General features: G+C 41.6%; 1 protein-coding gene across 1 annotated transcript; it reads right to left on the reverse strand.

The window, feature by feature from the left end:
• Window positions 1-11,366: 11,366 nt before the first annotated feature.
• LOC100710363 (olfactory receptor 1500-like) lies at window positions 11,367-12,335 on the reverse strand. Its single transcript, XM_003458278.1, has one exon. It carries the CDS (start codon window positions 12,333-12,335, stop codon window positions 11,367-11,369), a length of 969 nt encoding a protein of 322 aa, XP_003458326.1.
• Window positions 12,336-16,135: the final 3,800 nt, after the last annotated feature.

Below are 16,135 nucleotides of genomic sequence, written 5' to 3' on the forward strand. Positions count from 1 at the left end.
ACACTGTCTGACGGACTACCTCAACTTTTGTGTGGACACGGTCGCCCCTGCTAAGACAGTACGGTGTTATCCTAATAACAAACCGTGGGTAACACAGGAAGTCAAAGCTGTCCTCAACATGAAGAAGAAGGCCTTCAGGAGCAAAGTGAAGGAGGACATGAAAGCAGCACAGCGGGAGGTGAAACGCTGCTTGAAGGAAGCAAAGGACACCTACAGGAGGAAGGTGGAGCAGAAGTTGGAGAGGAACAATATGAGGGAGGTCTGGAATGGTGTGAAAACCATCACAGGCCACAACACCAAGAACAGCACAGTGGGGGGGGACTGTGGAGAAGGCAAACAAACTCAACTACTTCTTCAACAGGTTTGACCAGCCCACAACCCCCCCACCCTCACCCTCACCTTTACTACAGAGCCCTCTCCCTACTCTCCTACCTCCCTCGCTTCCCCCCTCCCTGACACTATGACATCCTCCCCTCCTCCTTCTCCAACCCTCTCTAAACAGCACGACAGCCTCCCTCCCCCCTTCCAATCATCTCCCAGTGTCACAGTTGGACAGGTCAGGAGACAACTGAGGAAGCTTCGCCCCAGGAAGGCAGCAGGCCCAGACAAGGTGTGTCCTAGGATGCTAAAGGCGTGTGCTGCTGAACTTGGGGAGCCGCTACAATGAGTCTTCAATCTCAGCCTGCGACTGGGGAGAGTGCCCGCCCTATGGAAGACATCCTGCATCGTCCCGGTCCCCAAAAAGAACCGGCCCAATGAGCTGACTGACTTCCGACCGGTGGCACTGACGTCACATCTTATGAAGACTCTAGAGCGGCTTTTCCTCAACCTCCTCCGACCACAGGTACAACATGCCCAGGACCCACTACAGTTCGCCTACAAGGCGGATGTCGGAGTGGAGGATGCCATCCTGTACCTCCTACACAGAGCCCACTCACACCTGGACAAAGGAAAAGGCACGGTCAGGATCCCGTTTCTTGACTTTTCCAGTGCCTTCAATACAATCCGGCCCTGTCTGCTCCAGGAGAAACTAAACAGGATGCAGGTGGACCCCTGCCTGGTTGCTTGGATCTCCGACTACCTCACTGACAGACAACAGTACGTCAGGCTGAAGGACATCACGTCGGACACTGTGGTCAGCACCACAGGGAACTGTGCTGTCCCCTCTTCTCTTCACCCTGTACACCTCTGACTTCTGCTATAACTCTGAATTATGCCATATTCAGAAGTTTGCAGACGACACGGCCATCATGGGGTGTATCTGGGATGACCAGGAAGAGGAGTACAGGAGCCTGGTGAGGAACTTTGTCACATGGAGTCACACAAACCACCTGCAACTCAACACTTCAAAGACCAAGGAACTGGTTGTGGATTTCGGGAGGTCCAGACCAGGTCCACTGCCAGTTCAGATAGAGGGAGAGGAGGTGGAGGTGGTCAACACATACAAGTACCTCGGGCTGTGGGTGGACAACAAACTGGACTGGACATGCAACACGCAGCACCTGTATAAAAAAGGCCAAAGCCGACTGTACTTCCTCAGGAGGCTGAGGTCTTTCAACATCTGCAGGAAGCTCCTGAGGATGTTTTACCAGTCGGTGGTTGCAGGAGTACTTTTCTATGGCGTGGTGTCCTGGGGGAGCAGCACAGCAAAGAAGGACTCATCCAGGCTGGAGAAACTAATCAGGAAGGTGGGCTCTGTGGTCGGCATGAAGCTGGACACTCTGGTGACAGTGGCAGGGAAGAGGACATTAAAGAAACTGATGGACATTATGAACAATGCCGGGCATCCTCTGCACACGGTCGTAAACAATCAGAGGAGCCTATTCAACGACAGGCTGCTTCTCCCAAAGTCAAAAACCAACAGACTTAAAAACTCCTTTGTCCCACACGCCATCAAACTGTTTAACTCCTCACTGGAGGGGAGAGGGAGGAGAAACAGGGAGACAAGGGAAGGCGGGAATAACTGAGCTGTAGGTGCTTCTTTACACTGTGCAATATTTGCAATATTTGTTTTTTGTTTTGTTTTTTTCTTATATTCGACTGTGCAATAATCAGTGTTGGGACTAACGCGTTATTAAGTAACGCGTTACAGTAACTACGTTATTATTGTGGTAACGAGTACGGTAACTAGTTATTATGCCAAAACCAGGAACGCGTTACTCGTTACTGGGATTTAGATAGGCTCGTTACTCGTTACTTCGTGTGGTGGATATCGCGGAGCTACCACAGATTCAATAACATTAGCAAGTGGTGGAAGCCAGCAGGTGGATGAAGGAAAAGGGAGGCAAGAGGAGAGACCCGAAGCGGCCGCCGGTCCGCGTGTCAGGTGAACTGAACTTCAGGTAAGAAGTTATGACCTGCAGTCTATCTGGGTCAGATATAAACCAAGTTTAGGTGGAGTTTATTTTCGGTATGCTGACATTTTCGTACTGCGTGCTAGCTAGCATGACGGAGTTTCTATACAGCTGTGTGGGTGCTATGTTACTGATGTTGAACTTTATTTTGTTCATACGGTTAATTATTAGAGTTGCCAACCGTCCCCTAAAAAACAGAATCGTCTGGTATTCAGAGAAAACATTACGCGTTTCGTATTGAGGTGAAAAGGAACACAGTTTGTCCCGGACTTCAGCTACAATGAAAAAGACACAAAGCTGGAGCTGCACAGCTGCCTCTTCTTCTCTCATTCTCTCCCGTTTCTACTTCAATCACGAAACTGATCAATGATCAGCTGATCGGCTTTTCTCTCTTGTTTATTTATCGCCCACTTTGCGCCAGAAAGAGGAAACCAGCGGATGTCGCGCTAAACAACAGCAGCACGTTTAAGCTTGATCAGCTGTTGTTAGAATTTATTTAATATTAATTTCTAGTATCAGCTGATGTTTGCTGGAGCCACAGCTGTAAAGCTGCTGGTCATGATATCGGTTTGGTTATCTGGTGAGAGGGAAACATGCAGATGAAACCAGGAGATGTCCTTACTGAATCATCAGAGCTGAACAGGTGATGGAGAAACAGGTTTACCTTTTAGGTGACATGAATGAGTTGAAGGGAAGTTATGAACTGTTTCTGAGAGACAAATAACAGCAGGATCCTTTTCTACGTAGCTGACAGCTGGTAACTGTGCAGGGGCGGGTCTAGCAAAGTGTTGCCAGGGGGCCAGGTAGGGCATTAACAGGGAAAGGGGGGCACAAGGAAATACTTTTCTTTATTATTCTCATTTAAAATGTCTCGCTTTTAAAAAAATAATTATCTGAGTCTTACAACAAACGATTGATAGATTGATACATATATACCATCAGAACAGTGTACATCACTGTCACAACAGTGTTTATTTTCATTCAAAGGCTTTATGATTTTTCCTATAATGGTGGGCCGGTCTCTAGTCAAGATGCCCGGGACGATTGTTTTGTCCCAGTCCAGCTCTGTATGCAGCTCATCTGCAGTCTGGTGTTACCTACATCTTCCTATTCAGAAGGCAGAATTTCCAAGTTCTGAGTACAATCAAAAGCACCACGACTGCAGTTTTTGTGTTGGATGTAAAAAGCAGGCTAGAATCATGGCGGCGGTCAACGATGGTCCAGGCGTGGGATTTCTCTCATGGAAATGTGCACATTATTTTTTCCTTTCTATTGGTAGGTGGCACAGTGCACTTGTGGCAAGTAAGCAAGCTAGAAGACTGGCAATCTGGCTGGGTATCCAGTTATGGAAGCAACACCTTAACAAGAGAATTCTGAGTAAAACCAAAGTTACTTTCCCTAGTAACTAGTTACTTTGAAAGTAACGAGTAACTTGAAGTAACTGAGTTACTTTTTTAGAGAAGTAACTAGTAATGTAACTAAGTTACTAATTTAAAGTAACTTACCCAACACTGGCAATAATCACTGTGCAATATACTCACTCAAATGAGCAATCCTATTTATCTATATTGTATATTCTGTATCTATATATGTGTATATGTGTATATATGGTGTATTTATGCTTATATCCTTACTCTCATTCCCTTAATGTATCTGTAACATGCAACTTCTTTCGGTGCTTTGCTACTGGAAACTGAATTTCCCGGAGGAACCCACCCGAGGGATTAATAAAGTTTCATCTAATCTAATCTAATCTAATCTAATCTAATCTAATCCATTTGTCCTCCTGAGTATAAAATATCACTATCAACACTTTTCAAGTCAGAAGTTAATTTAGTTTAAGTGGCCTGTAAATTTGCCTCATCTGTCTGTGTGGAATATGACATCCTCTGGCTGTAAATCCAATGTCATGAAAAATGTTTAACTAAATGAGGCAATGTAATTTTTCCTGTTCTTATAATTTACCTGACATAAGCTCCTTTCTCCCTTGACTACTTCAAAGTGTTTACCTAACAGTTCAGGATGTGACATTGTCCTGTGAGAGCGACAAACAACTCATTAACATCCTCATTAGGCTGCGATTTTCCAGTTTTTGGCTAGGGAGTTAAGAACTGTTGTGAACTGAACTTTGTTCATTCTGACTTTACTTTATTAGAGTGTTTCTTATGTAAGCAGCATGATTGAATGTATTTACAGTCTGTATACATAGATCAGTCATTTGTGCATTGAATCATATAGCGCTTGATCTTTGCTTCATGTATATATTAGTAAAAAGGGAACAACAAAAAAAAGTCCATATAGGAAGCAAAAGGTTACAGTGCATCCAGAAAGTATTTGTACGGCTCATCTGGTCCACTTCCAGCACATCTGCGGGGACACAGAGTCTTTCCCAAGGCAGCCAAGAGATGTAATCTCTCCAGCAAGTCCTTGGTCTGCCCTGGAGCCTCCTCGCGGTAGGAGATGCCCAGAATACATTATCAAGGAGCTGTCCACTCTCTCTCTAAGGGAGACCACAGCCACCCTTCAAAGGACACTCATTTCTGCCATTTGTAGCCATGACCTCATTCTTTCGGTCATTACCTAGAGCCGTGGGTGAGGGTAAGAATGCAGACTGACTGGTAAATCAACAACTTCTGCTTACTTCTGGTGAGCCCGGTATCAAGATGAGTTCAGGCCTGAGTTGAGATATGTAACTATTCCATCCTCGCTCCTTTGTGATAACCATCTCACACCAGCCCAGAGAGCAGATGTTGCTGGATTACAACCATAGTTTGCATTTTGTGTTCTCCCCCTGCCCGGTTGCACCACACTCATAGAGTTCTATTTGGAACGCCCTTTCATTCTGTAGACTGATGCCTTGAGCAAAGGGCTGGGGATCGAACAACCTGTGGTCTACATCAGCCGAAAACTGTACAGAGCACGACACACTTTGTAGCATGATGTTTGCCTAATCATGGCTCTCCTATTAATATGACACTAGTGGCTGAGACTGGTGTGAATGGACAAGAGACTGAGCTGGCTACAGGAGGGAAAGCAGCAGAAATGGAGCTGACGGGCAGTGCTGAACTAGGAAACGACAGATGTAAAACTGTGTAAAAAGACACTTAACAAGGAAATACTGTGTGCCAAGTGCATGGGTGGGGTTTCCTTAGTGGCAGTCTTGCTACAAGACTACCAGGGAGGCTGAGGAGGTCTACATCAGTGACCTCACTAGGGATGGACCGATCCGATATACAGCATCGGTATCAGTGAAAGATACTGAAGTTTCACCCATCCCATTCTTCCTATGAAGTGGTGTTGGAATTTCCAAGTAAGAAATGCACTCCTGCCCGTGCACTGCTGGCTCTGTTGTGCTGGCTCCGGGTCCATTGTGTAACTGACGCCACCAACATTAACAGGACACTTACATTAGAGCCTCTTATTCCATATTTTGTTTGGGTTTCCGGCAATCAGAATCTGAGAAACTGTATTAATCCCAGATGGAAACTGAGTAGTAGAAAAAAAAAGTGCTCTCAGCCATGCGCCATATGATTGGATGCTCATCCAACTGAGCTAAACCTGCGCCCGACTGCATTTGATCACCAAAATTGGAGAAGGGATAGCCTAACATATGAAACAGGAAATGACCATCGTGTATTCCATTTATTTCAACAAAGTAACTGTATTCTGATTATCACCTATTTAAATGGTAACTGTAACGGAATACATGTCTGTGAAAGTTCTCAGTCATCCAGGTCATGGTAGTCTAAAGTAGCGGTCCCCAACCCCCGGGCCTCGGACCGGTACCGGTCCGTGAGTCGTTTGGTACCGGGCCGCGAGAGTTGAGGCTCAGGTGTGAAATGTATGGTTTTCAGGGTTTTTATCGGTTTTCAGCGTCATTTTGTTATCGTTTTTATCGTTAACTCGGTTTTCCTGGGTCTTTTCACGTGTGTTATGAATAAATCTTCTTTTTTTCGGTACCGGCACTAGTTTTATTTTGTTGTATTTATCCGCGACACCTTATTGCCAGTCCGTGAAAATATTGTCGGGCATAAACCGGTCCGTGGCGCAAAAAAGGTTGGGGACCGCTGGTCTAAAGAGCTTGGCAAGAAAACGACTGGACTTCTTTAAGTTGCTTGAAGACGTTTCACCTCTCATCCAAGAAGCTTCAGAATTGAAGAAGCTTCTTAGTCCCTCATTATTTTTGTTGTCTATATTTACCACATTTTGAGCACTATTAAAGGTATTTCTTATCAAAGCCATGCAGATGACATTCAGTTATACAGTGGCTTGCAAAAGTATTCGGCCCCCTTGAACTTTCCCACATTTTGTCACATTACAGCCACAAACATGAATCAATTTTATTGGAATTCCACGTGAAAGACCAATACAAAGTGGTGTACACGTGAGAAGTGGAATGAAAATCATACATGATTCCAAACATTTTTTACAAATAAATAACTGAAAAGTGGGGTGTGCGTAATTATTCAGCCCCCTTTGGTCTGAGTGCAGTCAGTTGCCCATAGACATTGCCTGATGAGTGCTAATGACTAAATAGAGTGCACCTGTGTGTAATCTAATGTCAGTATAAATACAGCTGCTCTGTGACGGCCTCAGAGGTTGTCTAAGAGAATATTGGGAGCAACAACACCATGAAGTCCAAAGAACACACCAGACAGGTCAGGGATAAAGTTATTGAGAAATCTAAAGCAGGCTTAGGCTACAAAAAGATTTCCCAAGCCTTGAACATCCCACGGAGCACTGTTCAAGCGATCATTCAGAAATGGAAGGAGTATGGCACAACTGTAAACCTACCAAGACAAGGCCGTCCACCTAAACTCACAGGCCGAACAAGGAGAGCGCTGATCAGAAATGCAGCCAAGAGGCCCATGGTGACTCTGGACGAGCTGCAGAGATCTACAGCTCAGGTGGGGGAATCTGTCCATAGGACAACTGTTAGTTGAGCACTGCACAAAGTTGGCCTTTATGGAAGAGTGGCAAGAAGAAAGCCATTGTTAACAGAAAACCATAAGAAGTCCCGTTTGCAGTTTGCCACAAGCCATGTGGGGGACACAGCAAACATGTGGAAGAAGGTGCTCTGGGCAGATGAGACCAAAATGGAACTTTCTGGCCAAAATGCAAAACGCTATGTGTGGCGGAAAACTAACACTGCACATTACTCTGAACACACCATCCCCACTGTCAAATATGGTGGTGGCAGCATCATGCTCTGGGGGTGCTTCTCTTCAGCAGGGACAGGGAAGCTGGTCAGAGTTGATGGGAAGATGGATGGAGCCAAATACAGGGCAATCTTGGAAGAAAACCTCTTGGAGTCTGCAAAAGACTTGAGACTGGGGCGGAGGTTCACCTTCCAACAGGACAACGACCCTAAACATGAAGCCAGGGCAACAGTGGAATGGTTTAAAACAAAACATATCCATGTGTTAGAATGGCCCAGTCAAAGTCCAGAGCTAAATCCAATCGAGAATCTGTGGCAAGATCTGAAAACTGCTGTTCACAAACGCTGTCCATCTAATCTGACTGAGCTGGAGCTGTTTTGCAAAGAAGAATGGGCAAGAATTTCAGTCTCTAGATGTGCAAAGCTGGTAGAGACATACCCTAAAAGACTGGCAGCTGGAATTGCAGCAAAAGGTGGTTCTACAAAGTATTGACTCAGGGGGCTGATTAATTACACACACCCCACTTTTCAGTTATTTATTTGTAAAAAATGTTTGGAATCATGTATGATTTTCGTTCCACTTCTCACGTGTACACCACTTTGTATTGGTCTTTCACGTGGAATTCCAATAAAATTGATTCATGTTTGTGGCTGTAATGTGACAAAATGTGGAAAAGTTCAAGGAGGCCGAATACTTTTGCAAGCCACTGTATGTCTTGAGTAATCCCCAAGATGTTTCTAAACTACAGATATGTGCTTAGACTATTTGAAAGTTGGATGGCTGACAATTTTCTCCAACTTATTGAAGAAAACAACAGAAGTCCTTGTTTGTGCACCTGAGAGACTTGTTTACAAGAAGTCATGGAAACTTTAGTTCTCTTTGGTAACTTTGGTAACTCTTCTGTCAGGATCCTTGGGGCAACGTCTCATTCAGCTTTCACATTGGATGTTCATGTCAAATATCTGATTCTCTCTTCACACTCTGAAATTGACATTCATTTATTCAGTTCAATTCAATTTTACTTATATAGTGCACATCACAACAACGGTGCTTTATATTGTAAGGTAACAGCCTTAGGACAGCATAATGGAAGAAGAAACACTCTTCCCAGAAGAAGAAAACAGAAGAAACACTCTTCCCATTCCTTCTCATTCTACTTTTGAATATCTTAGGAACAACAAGTATGTCTGCTGTCTGAGTGTGAAGTGCTCTAATACAATACAAATGAGCAGATTCTCTTTGGTCACAGAAAGCTCTGAATTTACTGATTTTAGATGTTTAAATCTTGATGTTTTTGCTACATTTGCTACATTAGTCTGTAGTTTGTATGAAATGCTTGGCCGACATTTTCCGCTTTAAAAATAACAACTTTTCCATTAGATTGCAGAGGCCACATCAGAAGTTCGTCTAAATCCTTTTTAATAATTTTGCTGCAATTTTAGCTGGAACTCTTGCTTTCTACAACTTTTTTAACGATTCTTTGATCTCCTGTGTCTGACGAACATACATAATCAGGTTTAGCATGGCAGTGGTCATGGAAAGGTTTATGATCCTAGTATTTGGATGTATTACACACCAGTGGAAAAATGACAAAAACGATTTCTTTCTCCATTAAATTATTGAGCTAGATTTTCCCTCTTCACTAGAGTAGACTTCAGTAGACAGACCACAGTCTGTCATTTAAAAAAAATTAAACTCACTAATTGGGATAGTGTTTAAATCAGCGGTCCTCAACCTTTTTTGTGCCACTGACCGGTTTAATGTCAGACAATATTTTCATGGACCGGCCTTTAAGGTGTCGCAGATAAATACAACAAAATAAAATGATACAACCAAGACAAAATCTGTGGTATTTTGTAATTATAATAATGAACAAATATAATAATAATAAAAATGATAAACAAATTCACTGTGTAATTGTGTAGCTTTATTGCCAGCATCCTCCTGCGCCAACAACACTGAGAGCAACGTCCACCTCTCTGCCCCTGAATGCTATCTGGTTGCTATGGTAAGGCGTAAATATTTCTTTCAAAATAAGACACACAACTACAACACGGGGAAAGAACCAGGGAAACTGAGTTAACGATAAAATCCTCGATAACCATAAATTTCACACCCGAGCCTCAACTATCATGGCCTGGTACCTGTCCGTGGCCCGGGGGTTGGGGACTGCTGCTTTAAATGGCACTTATTGTAATACCCAGAAATTCAAAATTTAATGCGTAGAGTGGTACTTTAGAATATTAGAATACTTTATCATTTCAAATTTTTTTTCAGTTTTTCATTGCTATGATGTTACAGGAGTATATATGTTTCTCCATCTGATAACAATAAGGGCATGAATGACACATGAGTCAACACAGGGGGTGTAGCCCTTTGCTGCATGCAAGGCCTCACTCATCTTTTCTAATTCAAGCCATTGAATGGAACCTGTCCAACCATGTGTGTGCTGTTGGTGCCTTCTAGCCTGTTTTTACTTTGGTTGTACTAACTTGGTTTAACATGAAGAATCTCCAGAAAGTTTTCTGTTTTGTTTCTAGACTCACCTTATCAGGTCACGGCAGATGGGTTCTGTCTTAGCCGGGTTCTGCCGGAGGTTTCTTCCTGTTAAAAGAGAGTTTTTCCTTCACACTGTCGCCAAATGGCTTGCTCATAGGGGGTCATATAATTGTTGGGTTTTTCTCTGTATGTATTATTGTAGGTCTACCTTACAATATAAAGCGCCTTGAGGCAACTTGTGATTTGGCGCTGTATAAATGAAATTGAATTGAACTGAATTGAGACTCTAGTATTTTATGAATCTGTTACTTAGTATTATTAGCAGATGCATGTAAACCTGTACAGTTTGTGAAGGTAGGCATGGTAATGAAATGAAAGAAATAAGAAAGCAGTTTTTCAAATATATGCATTTTTAAAAATTTAATGTAATGACATTATGTTTAAAGTCTATCATACAGATTAACATATTTAGTCATACTCTGTATCATACTCTGTGTCCATAAAAGTCAGAACAAAAAAACTTCACACACAAAGTTCACAACTTTTGTTGTTTGTTTGTTTTTTGGACTATTTGTTGTAGAAGAATATATGAGGAGAGTGTCTGAATACCTTAAGAATAGCTGAATGTGTTGCACTGCATACTGCATATATGACTTAAAAACATAAATATCAGACAGCATTTCCAGTTTCAGTTTAATATGGTCTCATACAAAACCTATATCAGTATGGACAAAAAGTTGTAATTTATAGTTGGACTTTTGCTTTTATTTATACTCACTTGCTGTACTTCAATACAGTTAATAGCACAATTTCAATATAGTCCAATAAAGACCTCTATAATGTGTGTTAGTCAGACTAACACACATTACAGAGGTCTATAAATCACAAACTTCACAAATTTCCTTTGGAGTCCTTTGGAGTCAGCACACCCATTATGAACATAACATCATTTTAGAATTTTAGAATTGTACTAACAGTGATGCTGCCACTGTGACACTGATAAAAGTTGATGTAACATCTACATGTTAAGGGGTTACTCCAACAAAATACAAGTGAGGACAATTTCTTTGGTCACAGAAAAATCTGAATTCACTGATTTTCAAATTTGTATTTTAAACTTTTTCTTTTTTTTGTTAAATGATTTTGATTTACAGTGCAAAATACATACTTCAATATTTTTAACATTGGATATGAAGACTAATACATTAGTCTTTTATCAAGACTAATGTGTGTGTCTTAAAATGCATTCAGATGCAGTATTCTATATAAAATACTTGGTGAGCATTTTCAGCTTCAAAAAAACTTTTACATTATATGGTAGTGGGCACTGCAGAAGTTCAAGTCTAAATCCTTATCAGTATTTCGCTGCAACTCTAAACTGCGCCCTAGTTTGGAACAACTTCTTTAATGATTCTTTAATCTCCTGTGTCTGAAGAACATAGATAATTGGGTTTAACATGGGAGGCAATGCAGTGGTAATAGAAAGGCTTATGATTCTAGCGTTTGGATGTATTACATTCCCAAAGATATACACAAATGTAATAGGAAGGAAATAAATTGCCACTAATGAAAGGTGACCTGTGCAGGTTTTGAAAGCTTTCACTCTTTCCCTATATGTAGAAATTTTTGATAAAGAATAGCCAATACAGCAATAACTTCCTACGATAAATGCCAGTGGAAACCCAAGAATTATAACAGGTGCCAAACCAGCAATTGCACGATTGGGGGTAATATCATTGCAGCCAAGACGATACATAGGACCATGATCACAGAAATAGCTTTGAATAACAACAGACTTACAAAAAGAAAGTCTTGTGAGAAGGCCAACTTCAATGAGCATAAGAGTTATGGCAAGAAGCCAGAAAAAGGCAATCATAGATAAAATGAGCTTGTGGCTCACTCTCATTTGATAGTGCAGAGGGTACATGATAGCCATGACTCTGTCATATGACAATACAACCAGATTAAAAGCCTGCATCGCATAAAAGGTAAAGCTGAAAAACATGAAAGTCATGCAGTCATTGTAGGAAATATAATAATGGCTTAACAGAAAAATGTCAAGAACCTTTGGCATCAAAGAAGAGCTACTTAACAGGTCTGTAAATGCAAGGTTAAAAACAGCAACATATTTAGGACTTCTCAATGTATGATCCAATGTTATTACAGTCATCACTAATGTGGTTCCCACCACTGCAAGAATGTAAATAAAACACAGAAAGACAAAATAATATCTAATATTAGGTATGCCAATGAAACCACTTATTATAAAATATGCAGGTCGCACAAAGGTGATGTTCTCAACAGCTAAGTTAATAAATGCCATGTAAAGAGCTGTTAATCTTCTATAATTCTGCTATAATTCTCTGTGTTCTATCGTTTGTTTAGGGAGCCTCTAGTTTGTGAAGCCTAGCTGCAAATAGAAGCAGAGCAACTTTGTGCTCTGATACTTACAGCAGTGCTCTTTTCCCTTGTGTCAGCTGTACAGCAGGCCTGGGTTCACAAATGTTGTTATCCGCCTACTTGAAAAAAATAAAATAAAATAAGTTCGCCCCTTCTCTTCTAGACAGCTACATGCCAGTCTCATAATTTAGATTTTTGCTAAGGTTTTAGAAAAGGTTGTGGCCAAGCATCTTACAGCAATAAAGGAATCTTGATCATTTTCAGTCTGGCTTTACAGACCTCATTTTACAAAAACAACTCTTTGCAGAGTCCAGCAACATCTTCCATGCAAAGTCAGTTATTTATTTGTAAAAAATGTTTGGACTCATGTAAGATTTTCGTTCCACTTGTTACATGTACACCACTTTGTATTGGTCTTTCACGTGGAATTTCAATAAAATTGATTCATGTTTGTGGCTGTAAAGTGACAAAAGGTGGAAAAATTCAAGGGGGCCGAATACTTTTGCAAGCCACTGTAGTTAAATAATGGCATTTCCTGATGGTGGACTTGAACTCTACCTTTCATACTGTTGACCATTATATTGTTTGACTGACTGAGATACTGTGTCAGTTTGTCTGGATCTGTGTGCATGGGTGTTAGACTTCCTCACTGGCAGATGTCAGGTGGTGAGGGTGAGTACGCGTGTCTCTGACAACATCACTACCAACACAGGAGCACTACAGGGGTGCATACTCTCGCCACTGGTGTATTCCCTCTATACTTCTGACTGCATGGCCACTCACGGCTCCAATACCATTGTTAAGTTTGCTCCATCAACAATCCTATTTGGATGAGGTGAAGAACCTGGCATCGTAGTGTCAGGACAACCACCTCCAGCTGAACATCTGACCAAGACCAAGGAGCTGGTGGTGGACTTTAGAAGGGGTCAGTAGTGAGTCTATCATCAACGGAGCTCCAGTGGAGAGGGTACTGCCCTGAAGTATCTAGGTGTTCACATTGCCTCAGACCTGACATGGTCTGCTTGCATTCAGGTCCAGTCCAAAAAGGCTAGACAGCATCTGTACCATCTCCAACAGGGATGGGGTCTCTCAAATGATCCTTAGGACTTCCTATTCAGGTGCTGTGGAGCACATCCTCACACAGAACATACTGGTATGGAAATAGCTGTGTTCAGGACCAAAAACTCTTCAGAGAGTGATCCATGCGGCAGAATGCTGCTGCAGGTCTGTTCTCCCTTCCCTACTGGACAGTTACCACAGGAGATGTTGGTCCGGAGCAGTTCGGATATTAAAGGACTCGTCCCATTCTAGTAACAAACTGTTTCAACTTTTGCGAATCAGGCAGAAGGTTCCACACTATCAGGACAAAAACAGAGAGATTCAAGAAGCGCTTCTATCCTCAGGCCATCTGAGTCCTAAATCAGAACATGCCCCCACTCCCCTCATAGCATCACCATAAGGGTCTGGAACACAACCTTATTATCATATTCTTGACATCTTTCAGAATTTTCACTGTCATATTTCATATTATATCTGATTTATTATTTCGTCACACACTGCTACACTGATCATACTGCTTCACTGCTTATATTACTCTGGTTATTCTGTTCACCTTACTCTGGTCACTCTGTTCAATTACTCTGTTCAATTACTCCGTTTACATTACTTTGGTCACTTTGTTTATTCTACTTGCATTGCTCTGTTAACACTAGATTTACTATCCTGCGCAAATTTGCGTAACTTCCCTAAACCCAATACCCCCTAGAATTACTGGCTTTTTTATTTTCTGGTGCAAGTCCCGAGGTGTTAAGCACCCCTGCTGAGATTTTCACAGGTCGTCAGCTTGTTTCTCCTACAGCTTTTGTTGTGCAAACCACCCATTGTCCTTGAGGCCTGGCACATTTGCATTTGCTCACTCAGAGTTGCTCAGATCCAAGGCAGGCCAAACCTCTGTGTTACAACTTTCAGAAATGCCTGATAGAAATGCTTCAACTTACTCATGAGATTTTGACCACATTTTTTGCGGAAGTCACAACTATATTGAATGCACGACCGTTGTTGCCAGCTGCAAGAAATGCTGTTCCCTACCAAGGTTCGTTTCAAAGTTTGAAAGACTTTGAAATAAAACAGACTTGTGTACCCATATATTGTGAATGTCTGTCTTTTGTATGTAGGTTGTAACACAGAGGTTTGGCCTGCCTTGGATCTAAGTAAACAAATGCCAATGTTGCACAAACACACACACACACACACACACACACACACACACAGCAAATCTGCATTTATTTGTCCCACAAGTGGAAAATCTGCATTGTCATTGCAAAAAAGTGGACAGAGCACGGTATAGAAAGTGCACTATACAAACATTTTATATATATATACATATATACATATTTTATATATATATATATATACATACATAGTTATACACACACATACATAGTTATACACACAGACACATCTATATCATATATACACACACACACACATATATATATATATATATGTATGTATATACACACACACACATATATATATATATATATGTATGTATATACATATATATATATATGTGTGTGTATATATGATATAGATGTGTCTGTGTGTATAACTAGACTTTATGCATATTATATAAGGTGTGGCTATATAAATATATAAATATATGTACAACTCTGTGTATATATGTTTATGGACAGGCATGCAGGCAGGTAAGGAAGGAAAGCAGCCTTGCAGGGAAGGAAAAACTTGAATCTCTCATGGTTAGGGGTTGGGGGAGGGTGTGTTTGCACAACAAAAGCAGGAGAACAATGGAGCTGACGACCTGTGAAAATCTCAGCGGGGTGCCAAGAGGTGTTAAGGTCGGGGGGAATTTACGCAAATCTGCGCAGGCCAGTAAATCTAGTAGTAGGGACTTGCACCAGGGAAAAAAGGCTCAGTAATTCTAGTGTTAATACACATTTCACTGTGTGTTGTACTTGTACTGTATGACTATGCATGTGACAAATAAAGAATCTTGGAATCTTGGTAATGCTTCACATTACATCTGTTTTACATTACACATCACATCCCAACAGCAGTTAGACTCTATAACTCCTCAATCACGATTTCATAAGTCACTGGACATTGTGGAGATCCATGGTCACCACTTCATGCATAATGCACCTTCTATGTGTATGGACGTGTATATGACGTGTGTGTATACATCAGAATCAGAGAGACTTTATGTATCCCCCAAGGGGCAATTAAGATACAACAGAGCAGGATGACGTTGAAAATAAGGAAAGGGCATAAACAGGCAATAAGAATGAGATAATAAATACACAGAATATACAGTATATACACAGTTTTAAAATTACACAGTTTTAAAATTAAAGTGACTGAATAAGTGAATAAATAACTGTAAGTGGCTAAAAGTGAATAAAGTGTCGGCAGTATAAAAAGAGTGTAGAGTAGTTTATGTTTCTGGTGTGGGAAATGGTCTTATCGGCTGGAGTTAAAAAGCAGAGTGGCTTTGGGAACAAAGGTGGCTCTCCTCCTCTCAGTCCTGCAGGGAATGCAGGATTGAGGGGTGAAGAATATGAGAGAGGTTGTTGATGATTTTAGCTGCCTGCTTAAGGGCCTGTTGGCTGAAAACTTGTGCAAGAGTTCTGACAGGCAGGCCAATGATTTTAGAGCACACTGATGCAGTGTGCTGCAGTCTGTTCCTGTTCTGAAGGCTGAGGG

Source organism: Oreochromis niloticus, linkage group LG10, assembly GCF_001858045.2.
Source record: "Oreochromis niloticus isolate F11D_XX linkage group LG10, O_niloticus_UMD_NMBU, whole genome shotgun sequence".
Taxonomy (NCBI): domain Eukaryota; kingdom Metazoa; phylum Chordata; class Actinopteri; order Cichliformes; family Cichlidae; genus Oreochromis; species Oreochromis niloticus.